This window comes from Aedes albopictus, chromosome 3 (genome assembly GCF_035046485.1).
Source record: "Aedes albopictus strain Foshan chromosome 3, AalbF5, whole genome shotgun sequence".
In the NCBI taxonomy this organism is placed as follows: Eukaryota; Metazoa; Arthropoda; class Insecta; order Diptera; family Culicidae; genus Aedes; species Aedes albopictus.
Window position 1 is genome coordinate 336,131,936 of NC_085138.1, and position 21,585 is coordinate 336,153,520.

The window sequence follows — 21,585 nt, forward strand, 5'->3', positions numbered from 1 at the left end:
GGTTTCCCCAACTGTAGGTACCGACTCCACAGGGGGGTCACCGGCCTTCATCCAGAAGATCGCGAGGGACAGTCGAATATTTTACTGTACATACATACATTTATTTGTTCAACATCCCATTTAAGGTGAAACATCAAGAAATCCCATTGCGATTTTTCATACAAACTTTAGAGGCACAAATCTGACGAACAAAGCATCGAACCAAGCCGCACTTGTTTTTCCTGGCTTTGCTCACTTGCAAAAAGAGGCAGCTTTTACAAATCGAGAGAGTTTTTTTTTTACGAATTTTCAAGATTGGTGCTCTGGAAAACGTTAGTAGGGGACCAAGTCGGCCATTGTGGCAGCCATGTTTGTATTCTCTGAAGTTTCTCCTTAAGATAAGACATAATCAACAATAGTACGCCACAATACTCGGTTTGTGACTGCCGCTCTCCATCCTCGGTCGCGCCCAATGCTCGCCAGGTCACGCTCCACCTGGTCCGCCTATCGTGCTCTCTGCGCTCCACGCCTTCTTGTGCCAACCGGATCAGTTGCAAATATCAGCTTTGCAGGGTTGTTGTCCGGCATTCTTGCAACATGCCCTGCCCACCGTATCCTTCCGCCATTGGCCACCTTCTGGATGCTGGGGTCACCGTAAAGTGCAGCGAGCTCGTGGTTCATCCTTCTCCGCCACACACCATTCTCCTGCACACCGCCGAAGATCGGCCTTAGCACGCATCGCTCGAAAACTCCGAGTGCTTGCAGGTCCTCCTCGAGCATGGTCCATGTCTCGTGCCCGTTGAGAACCACCGGTCTTATGAGCGTTTTGTACATGGTGCATATGGTGCGTGGGTTGAATCTTTTCCGACCGCAGTTTCTTCTGGAGCCCGTAGTCGGCACGACTTCCGCTGATGATGCGCCTTCGAATTTCACGGCTCACGTTGTTGTCAGCCGTCAGTAAGGATCCGAGGTAGACGGATTCCTCCACCTCCTCTAAAGTATCCCCGTCTATCGTAACATTACTACCCAGATGGATCCGGTCGTGTTCGATTCCGCCTACCAGCATGTACTTTGTTTTCGAAGCATGCACCACCAGTCTGACCTTTGCTGCTTCGCGTTTCAGGCGGGTTTACAGCTCTGCCACCGTTCCAAATGTTCTAGCAACAATGTCCATGTCGTCCGCAAAGCACACAAATTGACCGGATTTTGTGAAAATCGTTCCCCGGCTGTTGAGCCCGGCTCGTCGCATCACACCTTCCAGAGCGATGTTGAAGAGAAGGCATGAGAGTCCATCACTTTGTCTCAGTCCCCGGCGAGATTCGAATGAACTGGATAGTTCACCCGAAACCCGAACGCAGTTTTGCACACCGTCCATCGTTGCTTTAATCAGTCTAGTCATCTTCCCAGTAAAGCCGTTTTCGTCCATGATTCTCCATAGCTCTGCGTGGTCGATACTGTCGTATGCCGCTTTGAAGTCGATGAACAGGTGATGCGTTGGGACCTGGTAATTCTGGAAGATTTGCCGTACGGTAAAGATCTGGTCCGTTGTCAACCGGCCGTCGATGAAGCCGGCTTGATAACTTCCCACGAACTCATTCGTTTTAGGTGACAGACGACAGAAGATGATCTGGGATAGCACTTTGTAGGCAGCATTCAAAATAGTGATCGCAATGAAGTTCTCACATTCCAAATGGTCGCCTTTCTTGTGAATGTGATTGACTACCCCTTCCTTCCACTCCTTCGGTAGCTGTTCGGTTTCCCAGATCCTGACTATCAGCCGATGCAGACAGGTGGCCAACTTTTCTAGGCCCATCTTGATGAGTTCAGCTGCGATACCATCCTTACCAGCTGCTTTGTTGGTTTTGAGCTGGTGAACGGCATCCTTAACTTCCCTCAGCGTGGGAGTTGGTTCATGTCCGTCCTCCGCTGCACTGGCGTCGTCGTTTCTTCCGTTGCCGTGGTTCTCCCGTGCCTACGTTCTCCACGCCGTTCAGGTGCTGATCAAAGTGCTGCTTCCTCCTTTCGATCACCTCACGTCCGTCCGTCAAGAGGCCTCCGTCTTTATCCCTGCATATTTCGGCTCGCGGCACCAAGCCGTTGCGGGATGCGTTGAGCTTCTGATAGAACTTCCGTGTTTCTTGGGAACGGCACAGCAGTTCCATTTCTTCACACTCCGCTTCTTCCAGGCGGCGCTTTTTCTGCCGAAAGAGGCAGGTCTGCTGTTTCCGCTTCTGTTTGTAACGTTCCACGTTCTGTCGGGTTCCTTGCTGCAGCATTACCGCCCTCGTTGCGTTCTTCTCCTCCAAAACCGTTCTGCACTCTTCGTCGAACCATTCATTCCGTCGATTCCGTCCCACGTACCCGATGGTGCTCTCGGCTGCGTCGTTGATGGCTTTCACTGTACTCCAGCAGTCCTGTAGAGGGGCCTCATCGAGCTCGCCCTCGTCTGGCAACACGGCTTCGAGATTCTGCGCGTATGCTGAGGCGACATCCGGTTGTTTTAGTCGCTCTAGGTTGTACAGTGGCGGTCGCCGGTACCGTACATTGTTGATGACGGAGAGTTTTGGGCGCAGTTTGATCATCACCAGATAGTGGTCGGAGTCGATGTTGGCGCCACGATAGGTCCTGACGTCGATAATGTCGGAGAAGTGCATTCCGCCAATCAGAACGTGGTCGATTTGGGATTCCGTCTGCTTTGATGATCTCCAGGTGTAACGATAAGGGAGGCTGTGTTGGAAAAAGGTGCTACATATGGCCATATTTTTGGAGGCGGCGAAATCAATGAGTCGTAGGCCGTTTTTGTTCGTCTGCTGGTGGGCGCTGAACTTACCAATCGTCGGTTTGAATTCCTCCTCCTGGCCTACCTGAGCGTTCAAATCTCCTATGATGATCTTGACGTCGTGGCTTTTGCAGCGATCGTACTCGCGTTCGAGCTGCGCGTAAAATGCGTCCTTGTCATCATCAGTGCTTCCGGAGTGTGGGCTGTGCGTGCACGTTTATTATGCTGAAGTTGAAGAATCGGCCCTTGATCCTCTACCTGCACATTCTTTCGTCGATCGGCCACCAACCGATCACGCGCCTCTGCATATCACCCATCACGATGAAAGCTGTTCCCAGCTCGCGTGTGTTGCCGCAGCTCTGGTAGATGGTATGATTACCTCTAAACGTTCGCACCATGGATCCTGTCCAACACACCTCCTGCAGCGCTGCGATGCCGAACCCGCGGTCCTTCAGTAGATCGGCGAGTATGCGGGTGCTCCCAATGAAGTTGAGAGATCGGCCGAGTTTCCAATCGCAAGTCCTTTTTGTTCACTGGGGTCGTTGCCGTTGGTCTCGGTTCGTATTATTCGGTTGCTGATTTTCCGTTACAATGTTTTTTTTACGGCTGGCTCGTAGGGCCTGACACCAACCCCCTACTTTCCGGAGGACCATAGTGCACAGTTGAGCTTAGAGTCCTTTCCTGGCACTCGGACGTAGATCAGCTGCCCCTAACATGGGAATCAGACGCTGTTGTGAGCCGCTCCACCTGGAGAACAGACGCTCAGGTTTACCGAAGCAAACCCCCCCTCCCCCTTCCCTGTCAGCCTACGACCAAAGTTCCCACCGGGATTGGTTACCCGATCTTCCCTAAGGTTGCTCATAGTTTCCGGCCGGTACCGCGAGGAGGTAGGGATAGGAGTTGTTGGGCAGAGGCTAGTGGATCACAATAGGATCTGAATTGTGCAGCATACCCAGCTTTTACCGTGCGAATTTTATTGTAACAGACAACAAATGGGGGAAATTCTACGGTAGGTCGCGAAAAGTACGTCTATTGGTAAAAGGGGGTCACGCACTGGTAAGTTTGGGAACCTATGTCTTAAACCTACCTTTCCAAAGCAAGGTCTTGTGGGATAGCTATTAGAGTGTGTTAACGTTATATGGGAAAATTGAACACCCAGTGAACAAGTTCAGAGTTTTTCGTTTAACAATAAGCGTTCCCGGACTTGAGTGGTTTTCGAACACTATGTATACGCAAACAAAATGTGCTTATAACAAAAAGCTGAGTACAATTTGCTCCATGAACCCCATATTGCTCCTTTTCCGTAAGCAGTCAAGTTTTAGAGAGGATCAATAAAGAATTTTGCAAGCAATGATTGGAAGAAGAAATATAAGCAAATAGTACCAATTCGCACAAAAACGTTTTACAAACAAGTTTTCACCAAACTTTAACGGGAATTTAGTTTCGTTTTGGAAAATGCCCAGGAAAACCGTTCTTCATGATGTTGCATAGCATCGAGAAGTCGATGACGCCTCGAAATCGATGAAGAACTCTAACATTCTCTGGCGTTATGGAGGGTTTGCCATATGTGTAAGATCTGACCGTTGTCGACCGGCCGTCGAAGGAGCTAACTTGATCACTTCCCACGAGTTCATTTGCTTCAAGTGATACAACAGAAGAAGATCACGGGTAGGACTTTGTAGGTTGCATTTCGAATGATGATCTCTCAGAAGTTCTTATACTTATTTCAGATGGTCGCCTTTCTTTAGAATTGTTGCAAAAAACTACGATAGATAAGTATTAACTACTTGGATTTGAAAAAGCCTTAACATTGTACACTTATTGCTCTGCCCAACGAATCAGCATAGATAATAAAGCAGTCAGTTTATTAAATTCCAAAGTGATTCAAACGATCCCAATGTAGTAACTTCAAAAACATTTCCAAGAACATAACTTATCAATAATCGGCAGACTGACAGGCAACAACAAAGAACTCGGTGTCAAAACAAAATGTTCTATACCTATGGTCCAGTTTCTCTGCGCAATGGGCAATTATGAATGGGATTTTAAATTTCTGCCATTTAATAGATGCACACTGCTAAACGGCCGTCGTCATGAATGATGCATTTCGATCCAATTATTATTCTGCGTCATTTAAAGGTCTACGGCTAGGCACACATACGCATGCAAAGTTTGACATTATTATCAATTAGCAAGAATAGGCTATCTCCTGCAGTGCTTCAGAGGTGAGAATTTCTTACTAGAACAAAGACGTCTCCTGAGTAGACGACCCTATTGATGCTGCCGGCTGCTAGAACACCGCTGTTGAGTAATCAGTCACTATACCGACATCTCATGCTCCCGTACAGACGAGTACGCCATAACCGGACTTCAAATTTATACCTAGGCAAGGCGATGACCCAAACACCATAGCACAGTCACACTGTAACCCCAGCTAAAGTTTACATACAGTTTTTTTTCCCAGTCTTCAACGTTTATTATTCCTTCCTTGCCGGGATCGTTTGAGTATGCCAGTTGATCCGCGATCGTTCCGGCTGGGTGTTGCTTCAAAACAACAACGACCACAGTAACCTACTCATCGCGTTGAGAGAGGCTAATTGCTATAAATTGTCTTCGTCTAGTCTCAGTTCGAACGAGGCAACCGATCGAAGCGGTTCGAAAAATATTGGTAGGACAGAGAGCGAGACACGCGGAATAACGGTGAGTCGGTGTAGTCTTACAAACTTGTTTGAAATTGAGCCGGGTTCGGTGGACGTGCCGAAAAGATTTAGGCGATAAGTGAAGATAGGTATCAAACCTGTCATGGATGTTTACCTGATCATGTCGAAAAGATTGGGTGAGAATTTAAAGTGATATGGAGTTAAGTGAGAAATGCACAAAGAAGAAATACCTAAAGTGGTGATCCGCGTGACCGTACAACTAGGAAGAGACAAACCTCAAAGGAGCCTTGAAACCGTTCGAAGACAGTATTATCGCTTGACTGACCTTTGATGTCACGCGCAGATGGTCGGCCGTATTCGTTTATAAACCCACAATATAAACAACCGATAAGTTCAAAGACAAAATTTTACATTCAACGGATTTCTTGGAAGTTATACGAATGGAACTGTGCGGCAAATGCAATGATTGACGTGATTCTAAGCAAAAAGTGAAAAAATACAAAATAATAACTTCTCAGTGACGTGCAAGATTCTTTATGCACCGTGGAAACTGTGGTGCAATTTGTTCTTGAATAATAAGCTTGTCGCAGAAACACTTTACTTTGAAATTAAAAGTTTGAAAAAAAATTACAAAAATCACAAAAAAAAAATAACAGAAATTTGTTGGGGAGCTTTCATAAAATTTGTAAATTAGACGCTTAAAACACTTACACCAAATTAAGCGCTAACAACCCTCCTAATGTGTTGTTTAACGATCGGGTCAACAGTTAACACATTTGTGTGTAAATTTTCTGATAGTGTAGAGTTTTATTCTTACAGGAAACCCAAGAACGTAGCCAACTATTATGTTTCGAAAACCAATGCTATATGCCCGAGGATTTCTGGATAAAGATTTTGTAGAACTTTTGTAGGATTTTTTTACAAACATCTACAGGAATCTTGAGTCAAAGAGATAATTTCATAATTTTTCGAGAGTTCCTAAACGTTTGTGAATCTATTTACAAAAAGTTTAATAGAAACTTCGTACCTTTGGTTCTTTAAACAGTGTGGCAAATTGTTATATAATAATCGACGTGAAATAATCGCGACAATGTTTGCTTCAAACGAGGAGTAGTGATTTAGAGTGTAATGAATATGAAATAAAAAGAAACTGTTTTGTTGTTCATATGGCGTGCGGATTTCGAACGCCAAGGTTTCGATATCATCGGGATGATTCCATTCCAGATCATAGGATATCGAGAGTACCACAAACAGTATTAGCCATTTTACGAAACGACAATAATGTAAATATTGATATTTGTGGTACCGGGTCATCTGGCCGAATATCATTTGGCTGAGTGAAATTTGGCCAAATTCCGTTTGTGACCGCTGTTCTCTATTCAGGAATACCTTGATTTAGTCACTAAATTTTAGTGGATATTTCAATTTTCGAATTGTCTATAAAATTGAATTTTATATAACATCGAAGCAATTTTTATTTTATTTTATTTGTACAGGCGTACCTCGATAGTACGTACATTTTGCCACGATAGTATGTACACAGTGTACACCAAAATTTAGTTAATTTTTAATCTACAAAAATGAGTTAGAATCATTAATCGACGTATAGCAGAGACTCCGATACTAAGAATTTGTGTTATGCAGACTCCTATAACACGGACTTTCATTAATCAGTTTTAAAATATAACGAAATGAAAGGCATGAACGAATACGTTTGATGCAGTGAAGAGAATTGTCAGACAAAAGTGGCACAAAACAAGCAACAAAGAAGGTGCGACAATTATTCTTTATCACTACTGGTAACAGATAATGACATGATTTCGATTTTTTTGTTGCAGACAAAACGGAAGCTGAATTTGTTGCGTACTTTTCAACTCGTGAATTATCAATTATTACAAACCCAAAGTTAAAACTGATTGATGATAGATCTTCAGCAGAGTTGCAATGTTTACCGACTCGAAGTTACCGATCGAAAATCGCAATGCAAGGCTTAAAAATCCCTAAACTCGTGGTGTACGCATTGGGTGGATTGTCGCAACAAATACAAGTTGCGACATTGTCATTATTGTTGCGCGATGGCTGAATTTTGACTCACTGGTTTGATGTAATAATTGCAGTATTCTTAGCTGTACAGAGATATGTTCGGCCAGTCATAATATCTGGCATCATTATTCTGGCGTAACATCCCAACTGGGGAGGACTGCTTTTCAGCTTAGTTCTTGATAAGCACTTGCACAGTTATTAACTTAACGTTTTCTTTACCAATAGAACGTTGTAATAAAATAAAAAAGCACATGATGGTTCTCTTTTGCGTGGTAATAAAAAAAAACTAAATTTCTCGGCGAAGAATGCTCTCCAAAACATAAATCAAACCCATCAAGTTACTTATTCAAACCATTGATTTCAGTTCACTTACTTGTTATTTTTTTTTTTCATTTTCCAACAAAAAACGATACGTATAAAATATTTGACAGTTCTCCATGAGTATGGAAATTTAAACAACTTTGAGTGCCGTAGGGCACTGCAAGCCGCGGTTGCTGAGGAGTTTCGTGCTGAGTTTTTGACGTTTCGTGACTTTGTTGTTTACGATTCGGACTTTTAAAAAATCGTCATCTCTCTGATTAAAAAACAAATCGCCAGCTTATCATGAGTGGTTGGATTTAATTCAAAAAAGGGGTATGCGTGCGTGTGCTGTTTTATAACTTGATGATGGCATGGTGGCTCACCTCATGAAGTTTCTTCTGGGATTCCACAAGAATTCCATACGGGACTCCCCTCGTGATTTGTCCACAAATTTGTTCCAGAGCTTTCTTCTGGGATTCCGTAAGCTCTTAATGAGATTCTTCCGGAAGTTTATTTAGGATTCCTTCAGAAGTTCCCTCTGGGGTTTCCCAGGAGTTTTTTTTTCTGAGACTCCTTAAGAGGTTCCGTCTGGAGTTCCGTCAAAAGCTCTTGCCAGGATTGTTCCAGGAAGTTCCCCGAGATTCTTCCAGAGATTCCTGGATTTCTGTAGAAATTAATTCCGAGATTCCTTCAGCATTACTCCTTCTAGGAGTAGTAATTTTTCCTGTAACTCTTCCAGGTATTCCTTCCGTGGTTTCTCTACAAACTTATTCTACCCTCTAGGATCCCTCTGGGAATCCCTCTAGGATTTATGTGACTCTTCAGGGAGCTATAACTATGTTGCTTTTTCCTGTGTTTATTCAAGGAAATCCTACAGGAACTACATGAGGAATTCCATAAAAAAATACTCCAAAAAGTTCATAATAAGCTCCAGGAGGATTTCCATTACAAACATCTGAAAGAATTCCAGAAAGGTCTGCAGGAATTCCTGACGGAGCTCTTGGTAGAAACCAAAAAAGAGTCTCTAGATGATTCCTAGAAAAAGTTCTCGAAGATATCACGGAATCAGTTTCTGAACGAATTCCTTGAAGAAGCTCTAAGAGGAATCCCGGAAGAAGTTCCTGAAAAGTAATTCCCCAGAAGAAATTCCCGGAAAAATCCCGGAAGGAATTTCCGAAAGAATCCTGGAAAATCCAAGAAAGAATACCTGGTGAAATTATTGTAGGAATCTCAGAAGGAATACTTGATTCAAATCTCGAAAAAAACGGAAGCAGTTCCTGGAGGGATCTCGGGGAAACATTTAGTTAGAGGAACACTGAATGAAGTTCTTGTCAAGGATCTTGTGGGATTTCTGGAAGGGTTTCAGAAGGAATTCCTGAAGAATTTCCAGAAGATACTCCGGGAAGAATCTCGCATGAAATTCCAGGAATAAATCCTTACGGATTGTTGCAAGGAGTTTTTGAAGAAATCAAGGTAAGAATTTCTGATACCATTTCCGAAAGAACTCCCAGTGAAATCTCCCAGAGCATCTGGAAGCCCAAAAAAAAATCCAGAGATATTCCAAAATAAGCTATTCTTAGAATCCCGGATGACATTCCTGGAGGATTTCAGGGACTCCTTGAGAAATTCTGGAAGAAATCTCTTGAAGTCCGAAACGTAAACAAGAAGGTCACAAAACGTCAAAAACTTAGAAAAAAAATCTAAGGCAACCGCGGCTTGCATTGCCATATAGGCTGTACCAATTAAATTGTTTCGCTTTCTCGCTTGCTTTAGGGATTTCTTCAAGTTTCTTTCAGTTCCGAAATTCCTGTATGTGTTGGTTCCGAGATTGCTCCAGGAATTCTTTCCGGGATTCCTTAGGGATTGTTCCAGGAGTTTCTTCTGCGATTCCTAATGAGAATCCAGGGTCTCTTTCAGAGATTTCTCCAGAGATTCTTTCGAAACTTCACCAAGAATTGCTTCTGTAATACTTTCGGGACTTCCAGGATTTTTTCAGGGATTTCTTCCTGAATACCTCCAGGAATTTCGTTCCGGGATTTCTCCATGAATTCATTCCAAGATTCCTCCAGAAATTCATTCCGAGATTCCTACAAGAATTCTTTCTAAGATTCATCAAGTAATTTTTCCTTGAATTTCCCCAAAAGCTCCGACATACCTCTAGAAATCCCTTTTCGCAAAAAAATAAACTCTTGGAGGAGTGCTAGAAGGAGCAATGTTCAGAAGATTTTGAAAATATCACGGCAATAAATATTGCAGGAGAAAATACATCTAGAATGCTTCTATAACAAGATATAACTGATCTATATTGATTTTATTATATCTAGACCAGATTGGATTGTTCTAAAAGATAACTCAAATAAAATCAATATAAGTTCCCAGAGACGAGATGCTCCTACGAAGCATCCCAAGAGCACAAGAAGATTTTTCCAATAAAGATAGCATCCTAAACAAGCAAAATACGTAATTAATAAACGGACCCTTAGGCCACATGTAATTTTTTGGCAATCCTGACGTTCTAGAAATAACATTCTTTGATTTGAAAATGAAATTTAAAATAAAAATTTGTGATTCGATAATATGTACGTTTCGATAGTACGTACACTAAACGAAGCGGTGGTGTACGTACTATACTATCGAGGTATGCCTGTATATAAATTGTAGACCAAAATGTACCAAACCATATAAAAACTGCATGAAAAGTGAGTTTTTGATACACGGCACGGAGTTTTTGGAATATATAGTAATACTAATAACGAATAAACCACTGTCTCTCTAGCATGTTACGATCGAATTCTTCTGTCTCCAAATAAATAAGTATATAAATATAAATATACATATATATGTATGGTTGATTCAAAAATCAATATTGTGAGCAATAGAGGGCGTACATAATAACGTTATTAAATAATTAACGTTAAAAAAGTTCAGAAAGTCATTGAGGGACTCCTATGAACATGTAACTTTAAGATTGCTAAAAAAAACCTTTAAGAATGACTTCAGAAATCCCTTCTGAGATTCTTCAAGGGTCCTTCGGAAATTTAGAAATTCGTGACAAGCATTTGATAGAGCGTGGTTACTGGCTGTGCTGCATTTGCCGAACGATCTTTCTGTACGAGTAGTGTAGGTTTGTATCTACTGTATACAATTCCATGAAATTCCTCTATTTTTTGCAAAAAAAAACAAATCTTCCTGGGATATCTTTATAAATTCCTTCAGGAACTCTTTTGAAAAATACTTGAGAGATCCATTCGGGAAATTTTTACAGCGAAACTGTTTTTATAGAAACTGTCCTAGGGGTTCTATCACAAATCTTTTGAGGCTTGTCTTTTTTTTTTTTTTTTTTGAAAATCCTCCCATGGCTTCCACTAATATTTTTTTCAATAATATCTCCAGATTTCTTTACAAATTTCTCCAAGGATTACTTTGAAAATTCATTAAAAAAAGTAATCCAGCAGATCCTTAAGAAATTCAGTCAGAATTTGTTTCACAAAATCTTCTAGGGATTCCTTTAGACTTAAGCACGTCCTCTCGAAATTTCTCCAAGAGCTCCTTAAGAAAGTCTTGCACGGATAGCTCCCAAAAATGTTGCATGGATTCCTTTACAAATAATAATTCCTTTCAAAAAATCTTACACAGAGATTCCTCCAGAAATCTTTCAAAGCAAACATCTGAATATCTTCTGTAAAATACTCCATGTTTTTTCTTAGAAAATGACTCACGGATACATTGAGACTCAGAAATTCAGAACTCATTCAAACTTTTCACAGAAGCTTTCTTTAGAGTTTTCTTCAAGGATTGCTTTAGAAAGTCTACAAGAGGTTATCAAGGAAATTCTCAAGATTTCTTTACATTCCTTTAGATATTTCTTCAAGACATTCTTCTTCCAGAAATTGTTCCGAAAATTTCATATGAACGTCTTAGAAAATCCTCGAAGGTTTCTCTCAGAAATTTTCTCACAGTTTCTTTTAGAGATTCTTAGAAAGTTTCTGATCGAAGGCTAGAAGACATTCATGCAGAGACTTCTGCAGAAATTCACACAGACATTTCATCAGTAACTCCACCGGGTATTTCTCCAGGTGTTTTCTCGAAAATTCTACCAGGATTTCCTCCAGGAATTCTTTTAAAAAAATGTTTAGGATTTTATTGGGTCTGCTCCAGGATTTTTCTTTTTTTTTTCAAAAATATCTCAAGAGGTTTTGGTGGGTATTCCACCAGGGGTTTCCAAGTGTCTCTTTAGGTATTCCTTCTGGAATTTCTTCAGAAAAAAAACCGATACCTTCGGAAATATATTTAGAGGCTTCTTCAATATTCCTAGAATTACTTGAGAATTTCAGCAAGAAAATTTCTCCAAAATTTGTTCCATGTATTCTTTCAGAAGTTGTTCCAGCAGTTCCTTCGGGAATGACTCGCGCGGTTCCTTCTGAGATTCCTCCAGGGAATGAGTGAAGAGGTGCTGAAAACGGGGAAACTTGACTAACTTGCTCTGAATTTACTATGATGGCTTTGGAAATATTTTATCACACATCTTGTCACCTTGTCAGTAATCTGCCGAAGCATTATAATGTCCTTTTTATGGAATTTACTACACATTTTGGAATTCAGAGCAGAGGAAAAAAGCTCAATAATAGCATATTTTGATACGGAGATCAAAAAGTGATATTTGTTTGTTTGAGATCATAGGTAAAAGTACTGAAAAAATATCTCAAATTTACTCCTGGAACATCGTTATCATAGCACATTTAGCTCTTGATAAGATGTAACCAACAGCAGTGAGCTATTTCATTGATCTTCAAATATCAAATTTTGCTAATGGTTAGATGGTTCAAGAACAATTTTTTTGCTATTATTTAAAAGTACTGAAAATCAAACCAATATCATATTTAGATCGTCAGTACTTGTCCTCTACCCGGGTAAGTCAAGATAGAGCAAGCCATCTTCCAAAAATATCAGGAATATATAACAATTCTTGGTTAGGATTTGTTGAAAGAAGTTTGTTACAAAGCTCTGAGGAAAAGTGTGGCAAATGGTCAGTAGCATGGGTCATAGAGGTCGTTTTTACAGATCAAAGTTTTTTTGACTCAATTTCGTATACTGAACGACTGTACAAAATTTGAGCGCGATTAGTCATGCCTACACTTTGCGCATAGCGATTGAAATTTGGGCGGGATTTTATATGGGAAACTTACTTTTTTGCATTTTCTTTATAAAAAAATAAAATTATTCTGAAAGTCATGCTGAAAGCATTCAACCGATTATTTAAAAGTATAGCCAGATGTCCTGAAAAACTTTTCCGAAAACCGCAAAGCGATCCGAGTCATGTAACAAAAGTCATAACCTACTGATCGCCTGAATGTGATTATCTTTCAACATGTAAAGGAATAACATCAATAATAAAATCTCATTTTTTGGCCTGACTTTCGAAGAGTGTATCTTTTTCCACATGCATCGGATCGCTTTGCGGTCTTCGACAAAGTTTTTCGACACATCCTGGACTATACTTTATGGCACAGTTATTTGGGACCTCAAAGGCCATCTTTAAAACTTTGATCTGATTGAATCTGATCAATTTTAAATTCTCCCATATAACGTTGACCCACCCTAATGGTCAGCTTGCATGCATAGCATGCAAAGTTTTAGATAATGTAACTTAGAAACTTTTTTGATTTTTTTTTATCATTTTATATTGCTATAGACACTTCTACTCTGCGTTTCAAAATAAGTGATATATAAAAAGTAAGCAGAAACAATTTATTCAAATCTTGAAAATTTACCAATTTTTTCTATCTAGAAACTTTTTCAGTATTTCATCTCTTTGAGGCTAAATTTCATCCAAGAATTACAACACAGCAATCTCTAAAAAATGCTCCTGGATAAACACTTGTAGGAACTTCTGAAAGAATCCCTGTGTAACTCCTGAAAGAATCCCTGTGTAATGTCTGAAAAAAAAAAACTCCTTGAGAATCACTGAAGGATCTTGAGGAACTCCTGGAGGAATCACAGAAGGGTCTCCTGGAGAAAGACTTGATGGAACTGCTAGAGAAATCACATAATAAATATATGGCAGGTGGAATCGCTGGATGATCATCATGAGGAATTCCAGTACGAATCCCTGGAGGAATCAATCAACGCAATTCTGCAGAAATCCCTGTAGCAGTTCCCGGAAACATTCCTGAAGGATTTCCTGGAGAAATCCCTGCAATAGTTTCTGGAAAAATCCCTGAAGGAGCATCTGGAGAAATCCCAGGAAAAATTCCTGAAAGAATCCCTAGAGAAATACCTAACGGAGTTCCTGGAGCAAGTTTTAACCCTTTGGAGCCGGATTTTTTTTACCGGTCCCGCCGTAACCGCGCTGGTGTGGAACATGTTTGTTATGCTCGGTTTCATCGCCGGGGTCATATTGACCCCTTCGGCTCCAAACGGTTAAAGGAATACCTTAGGAAATCTCTTAAAAGCAATTACAGGATAAAATTCTCCAGCATCTACAGGAGATATCTCTCAAAAAACTCCAGGCTAAATATCTGACGGAATCCAAGAAGAAATTCCTTAAGAATTATTTTAAAAAATAATCCTGTAGAAACCCCTGCAGTACTTCCCAGCGACTCATGGAGAAATTCCCACTCGTAACTCGTGGGGAAATTCCGGAAGGAGTTCCTGGAAAGTCTTTCAAGAAATTCCAGGAAAAAAATCAACATGGAAATCCAGGAGAAATCCCTCAACGACCATCACAAGGGAATTTCAGAAGGAATCCCATAAAAAAACCACTCAAGTTATCCCTGAAGGTATCCCAGAAGCAGCTCATGAAAGAGCTCCTGGAGAAATCCCTGAAGGAGTTCTTGGAGAAATTCGCTGATATATTTGAGAAGAAACCCCCTAAAAAAGTTCCTGAAAAAACACTTCAACAATTCCTGGAGAAATTTTCCAAAGAATTTCAGGAAAAATCCGTGAGGAAGTTTCTGAAGGAGCTTATGTGGAAATCTTTCAAGGCACTTCTGGAAAAATCTCATAAAGATTTCTAGGAGCAATTCCTAAAGGAGTTTCTGGAGGAATCCCTGAAGAGTTCCTGGAGAAATCCATGAAGGATTTCCTGAAGAAGTTAGTAGTTAGTGTTAGTAATGTTCAGTCTGTGCGGCCTCTGGCCGAAGACGGTGTAATGGTCTATTTAAAAACAAAAAAAAATAAACACCGAAGGAACTCCTGAAGGAGTCCCTGACAGAGTTTATGAAGAAATCTTTCAAGGAATTACCGGAAAAATCTCACAAAAAAATCTAGACGCAATTCCTGAAGGAGTTTCTTCCCCGAAGAATCCCTGGAGAAATCACAGAAGGTGTTCCTGGAGGTTTATGGAGTTTATAGAGAAATACCTCATGGAGGTTTAGGGAGTAGTGTGCGGTAGTTCGGCAGCAGCAAAGCTTCGCGCGCTGGCTTTGCTAGATTTTTGCGATTTTTTTTTTCTTCTCTCTGCGGGGCTCCGACGACGGGACGAGTGTGCGCGCGCCGTGGTTCGAGTCGGTTCCGAATTTTTCGCTTCCCATCGGCGCTAGTTTTCAATACACTTTTAGTTGATAATAAATCTTTTCTTCCAGAGTGAAAAGTGATAGCTCGGGTTCGTCGGATCGCGCGTCATCGTGTGGTCGTGGTGGGCTTTTTTATCTTGTGAGATTGCTGCTCCTTTGTTAATTTCTTTCTGGATGTCTCTCTTTTCATTATTTTATTTATTCATTATGTGTATATGTATCTTTTGAACATTTTGATCAAATTTGTATAGTTCGTCACCATGAGTGTCGACTTGTTTCTTGTTGTCAATGTCGAAAGTTGCATCTTGAAAATTATCTCTTTCACTTTGTCTATCATGTATCTATTTGTGTATATTTCTCATATGAGTCCGTCTTGGTTCGTCGTTGCATCGCGTCGTCGTCCTGTGTGCGTGCTTATCTTCGTACAGGGCGGTTTAGTTTGTTTTTGGAGGCAAAGTGAAAGTGCCGCTTTTTTCATTCGAATCGGCCGCGTCGTCGTCGACAATTTGAATGTGCACATCGTCGTACCCGTGTGTTGTTGTAGCGGTTCAGTGTGATTTCGAGGCCAGTTAGTGGAAGATGCTGCAGCACATATGCACTGGACACTTCGAAGGATGTTTATTGGTGAGCTCGTTCCATTTTATCATAATAATTAATGCTAAAGGATGTATAAAATTCTGCTCTGGTTTTTGTGTATTTATCTAACAAATATTGAAAAGTTCGTCACGTCATGTGTCGGCGCTAGTTCCAAATGCACATTTAGTAGATAATAAATATTTTTCTTTCATTTTTTGCATGTACACAAAAATTTGAATGGTTCGTCATCTTCGGTGTCGACATTTGTAATATTTTAGTCTAAATGAATAAATGTTTTGACTCAAATAAAGGTTGCATGAATTTCTGGAAAAAAGAGAGGGGTCTATCTTTTATCGTGAACCATGCGGTAAGATGTTTCTGATTTATTTTTAACGTGTTATTTTGTTAATACTTGTGAATTGATCGCGTTTAGCATTGTCTCGCGCGGAAACGCAAACTACAGATGCGTCGGTATTTAGCATTGTATTCTCCTTAGTTGCGAATGAATAACTTATATAGGGTGAGTTTTGAGGCACAATAGATCGCGTTCGTCGTCCACGGTTTAGAAGGGTATTTCTTCTTGAGCGCATTATTAATCGCGAATCAAAACATGACATTCGTTTACCACGATGAAATCCTCAACATATCTCCATTTCCCCTGTCCAAACTCCTAGTGATTTCTCGTAGTAACGCAGAGAATTCCTCGGTTATTGGCCTAAGCGAGAATCACGTCATCACTTCCTTCCCTATTCTCAATTGACCTGCATTCGGACGCGGCCGGCGCTGGTATTGCTTATTGAAAAGTATTGGGATTCCAGCATTTACACAATGAAGAGAAAGCTAATCCCAAGCACTATCTGTTGGTTCATTATGTAAATGCAGTTGTCCTTGCAATAACAGAGGAGCAACCGCGGGCGGTCAATCATGCTCATGCTCATGCTCAAATACCTCATGGAGGTTTAGGAAATTCCCACAAAGAATTCTCGGAGAAATTCCTGCAGGAGTACTGGAAAAACTTGTAATTAGAAGGCACGAAATGTTGCTAATTGGCAAATTGAGAGATGAAATTTGTGAAAAAAATCGCGTTCTGGTGGGATTCGAACCCACGACTCCGTATTCGCTAGACCGGCGCTTTAACCAACTAAGCCACAGAACTGGTAATGGTTCTGCGGAATAGAAAGCCAAACTGACTCCGAAGCCGCACCGTGAACACTCCTATTTCACAAACTCATCTCTCTTTTCGGCTGGATGCCAATCCACAACACACTCCTGTTTGTGCCCACTAACGACAAGACTTCACATCACTGCTGTTATGAATGCATACTCAGAAATCAATTAGAAACTTATGCAAATGAGAGCCGATGTGTCAAAAAAAACAGCAAATATCGTTTTATAATTATAGCAAGCTAATCGTCTTTGTAAATTCATGTTAAAACACGATACAGGGGATACTCAAAATAACTGGAACAGGTAAAATTTTCACTTTTCTAAAAATGTTCAACTCGCTGTAACTTTTTGAAAAGGACACCAATTCTCAAATTTTTACTGTAAGTTCATCAACTAGTTGTGTATCAGTGGTCCAAATTTGGAAAAGATCGGGCTATTCTTCACGAAGATATAAAGATTCTTGAAAAGGGTATAATTATTCGATAGCCAACTTTGAGCTGTTATATCTCCGGATTCAATGAACTGATTCCAATGAAATTTTGACCATTCATGACTTATATGATGAACTCTTAAAAACGTTTAACTTAACTTGAAATTTTTAACAAGGGAAAAAAATATTACGATTTCATTTATTTCACGATTTTTTAGTAAATTCATCAATTTCTAATATGCATCCCATTACTTTCTCAATTTATTAGCGGCTATGTTGTACCTTTTCTTCAAAACACATTTATATGTAAGTCATTTAGAGGGAAATTAATTGAACTATAATTTGCATCTTAAATTTTGAAACGATGTTGAAGTTTTGGATAATTTGGTGTTTTATTAGAAAAATAATCTAATCGTTATAATTTTCTTCCGTGTTAAGAATTTTAAGTTAAGTCAAAGGTTTTTCATAGCTCATTATACAAGTCATTAATGGTTAAAATTTCATTGCATTCGGTTCATTGAATCCGGAGATATAACAGCTCAAAGCTGGCTATCGGATAATTTTACCTTTTTCTAGAATCTTTATAACTCCGTGGACAATGGTCCGATCTTTTCCAAAATTGGACTACTGATACACAACTAGTTGCTGAACTTACAGTAAAAAATTGAGAATATTTGATGCACTTTTTGAAAAGTTACAGCGAGTTGAACATTTTTTGAAAAGTGAAAATTTTACCTGTCCCAGTTATTTTGAGTATCCCCTGTATCATCATGATATTCACAAATGAACCAGGATACCTTTCAAATTTTTGAGCGATTCAATCTCAACGGAACACCCAGGCACATCACAATATATTTTATACCCCCAGTAGAAAATCATGAGAAAAACTATTTGTCAACACTGCTTCCCATTTATTAACAGCACAATGAATGGACATACATACTGCTAAGCAAATTACAGAGAATTTAGTAAACATGTTGTAGAATCGAAGAAAAATTTAAAATATTACATGTAAAACAATGTAAAACAATTCCATGAAAAATAGGTCCAAAAAGTGTTATAAAGTGCATTCGAATTGATTAAATGTTTTGGTTTTTCCAGCTAACCATGCAACCTCGCATCGTACACTTGACGGTGTTGGCCGCCATCGTTGGTCTGGCAGTGGCAGCCAATGTGCCAAGCACTCCCGGCCGTAAGCTCAACATTCCGGCCTTCAACAATGCCGGCAAAACCAAGGGCCTTGAAATTTGGCGCATCGAGAACTTCCAACCCGTTGCCGTTCCGAAGGCCGAGTACGGAAAGTTCTACTCCGGGGATTCGTATATTGTTCTGAATGTGGGTAGATTCCTGGTGAACGTTGCGACGCTAATTAATCTAACTTTTTTCTTCTGTAGACCCTCGAAGACAAGAACAAGAAAAAATCTCACGATGCGCACTTCTGGCTGGGTCTGAAAACCACTCAGGACGAGGCCGGATCTGCGGCCATCCTTACCGTACAGCTGGATGACCTCCTTGGAGGAGTCCCCGTCCAACACCGAGAAGTCGAAGGATCCGAATCGGATCTTTTCTTAAGCTATTTCAAGGGAGGAGTCCGTTACCTGGAAGGCGGAGTCGCATCCGGGTTCAAGCACGTTCAAACCAACGCAGCCCATCCGAAACGACTCTTCCAAGTCAAGGGAGCCAAGAACATCCGTCTGCGACAGGTTGAACTGGCCGTATCCGCCATGAACAAGGGCGACTGCTTCATTCTGGATTCAGATCGGGACGTGTTCGTCTGGGTTGGACCGAAAGCCAACCGCGTCGAGAAGCTGAAGGCCATCAACGTCGGAAACGATATCCGCGATCGGGATCACAATGGACGTGCCACGGTTCATATCGTTGATGAATTCTCCTCACTGACGGATCAGGAGAGCTTCTTCAAGTCGCTGGGCTCCGGATCGCCATCGACCGTGCCGGATCAGTCGACGGCCAAGGAAGATGCGGCGTTCGAGAAGGCGGATGCCGCTCGGGTGGAACTCTACAAGGTCACCGACTCCAAGGGAGGAAAGCTGGCCGTTGAGCAGATTACGCAGAAGCCGCTGAAGCAGGAGATGCTGAAGCCCGAGGATGCTTTCATTCTGGACACGGGATCCGGATTGTACGTCTGGATCGGAAAGACCGCTACGCAGCAGGAAAAGACCCAATCCCTGGCGAAGGCTCAGGAGTTCATCAAGAACAAGAAGTACCCCGCTTGGACACCGGTGGAACGGATTGTGCAGAATGCTGAATCGGCGCCGTTCAAGCACTTCTTCCAGACCTGGCGCGAGGCCGGATCCACGGGATCCAGACTGGTGTAAGACTTTATATTTTCATGGGAAATGTGGTGCACGTTGCCTTTGGACGATAGAAAAATATGAAATTGTTAAAACTAAAGTGCTGTGAATAAAGCAGATAAAAGTAAAAAAATGGTCTAATCGATTATATGCAGGGCCACAGTTATCTCTTGCTATTTTATGGATTCTCGAAAAAAAAACTCCTGTTTGTGTCCCTCTATTTCAGCTCACGGGCTTGGTGGTGTAATGTTTACCGCTTCTGATTCATAAGCTGGAGAACTTGGGTTCAATCCCTGGCTCGTCCCTTTCCTCTTACTTTCTATATTTTTATCTCAACTTTTCTCTCTCTTCTATATATATACATCTCATGTGTATTTGTATGATCGTAGCCATTGCTAGAACTAGGGGTAGATTGAGTTGAAAGCCATTTCTCTTCCATCAAATTTTCATCACACAACAGTGTCAATCTAACGCCTACATGCAACCATGCGAACTGTGTCACTTCACAGTAATCTTCACACAATCTATCACTTTACTTGGTATCCATGCACCAATGTGTGAAACCTGTGCCAAAAATAAACATTTCCCACCAACACTCGCACATCCGAATGACCTAGTGCAGGCGAAGAGCACTCAACGGCCTGTTGGTAACAAGCGATTGCAATATCAATTCCCTCCCCTCCCCCAGATTGAGTAGCAGGCGCCATTCTCGCCTTAAAATAGAAGACCACCAACCCTCACACACTGAAGGGTGCCTGTTGGTCCCAAGCAGCTATCCCTTTGTGTGAGTGTAGCTGATCTGGTGATACTGGAGTAGCAACTGGAGGCGGTCAATGAAGCTCAAGCTCAAGCTATTTCAGTCTAACTTTGCATTGTTTCTGAGCTGTATCTGATTTTCTTTGTGTTACCAATTATTTCGAGGTCGGTAGAGAATTTGGGCTTATCACAAAAAAATACTTAAGAAAAAAATCCATAAAAGGAGGTTACTTGTGCTGTTACTCTATTATAATAAATAAATAAATAAATAAAAGGGTTTAAAAAATCCTGAAGAATTTCCCATATAAAAAAACCAAGAATAGGGTTAGTGTATCAGTTATGGACGTAGTGGTTTCCTATTTAGCCATATTGGAAATTTAAAAACTTTTCAAGCTATGACCTATTATGAAAGTTTAAAATGTAAGAATTTAGATGTAACATGTCATTAAAACTCTTAAAATATTGCTAAATTTGGGAATTATCTCATATGCTCACGATGGCCAAATAAGGAACTACTATGGCGAAAACTGATACACTCAGCCTATTGCCAAAATCATTCTACAGGGCATTTTTTTATTATCGTACAAATTGGACCGAAGGGTCTCAGATTTTCATGAAACATTTTCCACAGGCAGGGCTCATGGATATATGAACAAATAAAAATGAGAAAAATTCAGGGTCGCCTATTTCCCGGAAAACTCAAGTGGAAATTTTTGGTTTTCCCCTGACACTACTTACCTTGAAAAATTATAACTCAAGAGCGAAGCATCGTAGAAACAAAGTTTTTTTTTACAAAATGAAAGCAAATTTTCTCAGAAATAAAATAAAAATATGAACTGGAAAAAGTTTTCCACAAAATTTTCCACAGTTGAGAAAATTCGTAAAGAAAAGCCGGAAAAACTATGCCCGAACTCGTGAAAAATTTTCAAAAAAATATTTTTAAAAGGCTGAAATTTTTGGAATGCACTTTTTTTTCGTTTTTGAGTTATGGCCAATTTTGTTGAAAAATGTTCAAATGTGCCATAAAAGCCTTTTCTTCGAAAAATCATAACTGAAGAACGAAGCATCG

At 40.7% G+C, this 21,585-nt stretch overlaps 1 protein-coding gene across 1 annotated transcript in view; it reads left to right on the forward strand.

Moving 5' to 3' along the window:
• The first annotated feature begins 5,298 nt into the window (after positions 1 to 5,298).
• Positions 5,299 to 21,585, forward strand: part of LOC109401602 (gelsolin) — a 58,359-nt gene continuing 42,072 nt past the window's right edge. The window contains exons 1-3 of the mRNA XM_062858065.1: positions 5,299 to 5,458; positions 18,550 to 18,783; positions 18,843 to 19,781. Of these exons, the coding sequence (XP_062714049.1) occupies positions 18,556 to 18,783; positions 18,843 to 19,781 (1,167 nt within the window). The 5' untranslated portion in view covers positions 5,299 to 5,458; positions 18,550 to 18,555. The remainder of the gene's footprint in view (positions 5,459 to 18,549; positions 18,784 to 18,842; positions 19,782 to 21,585) is intronic.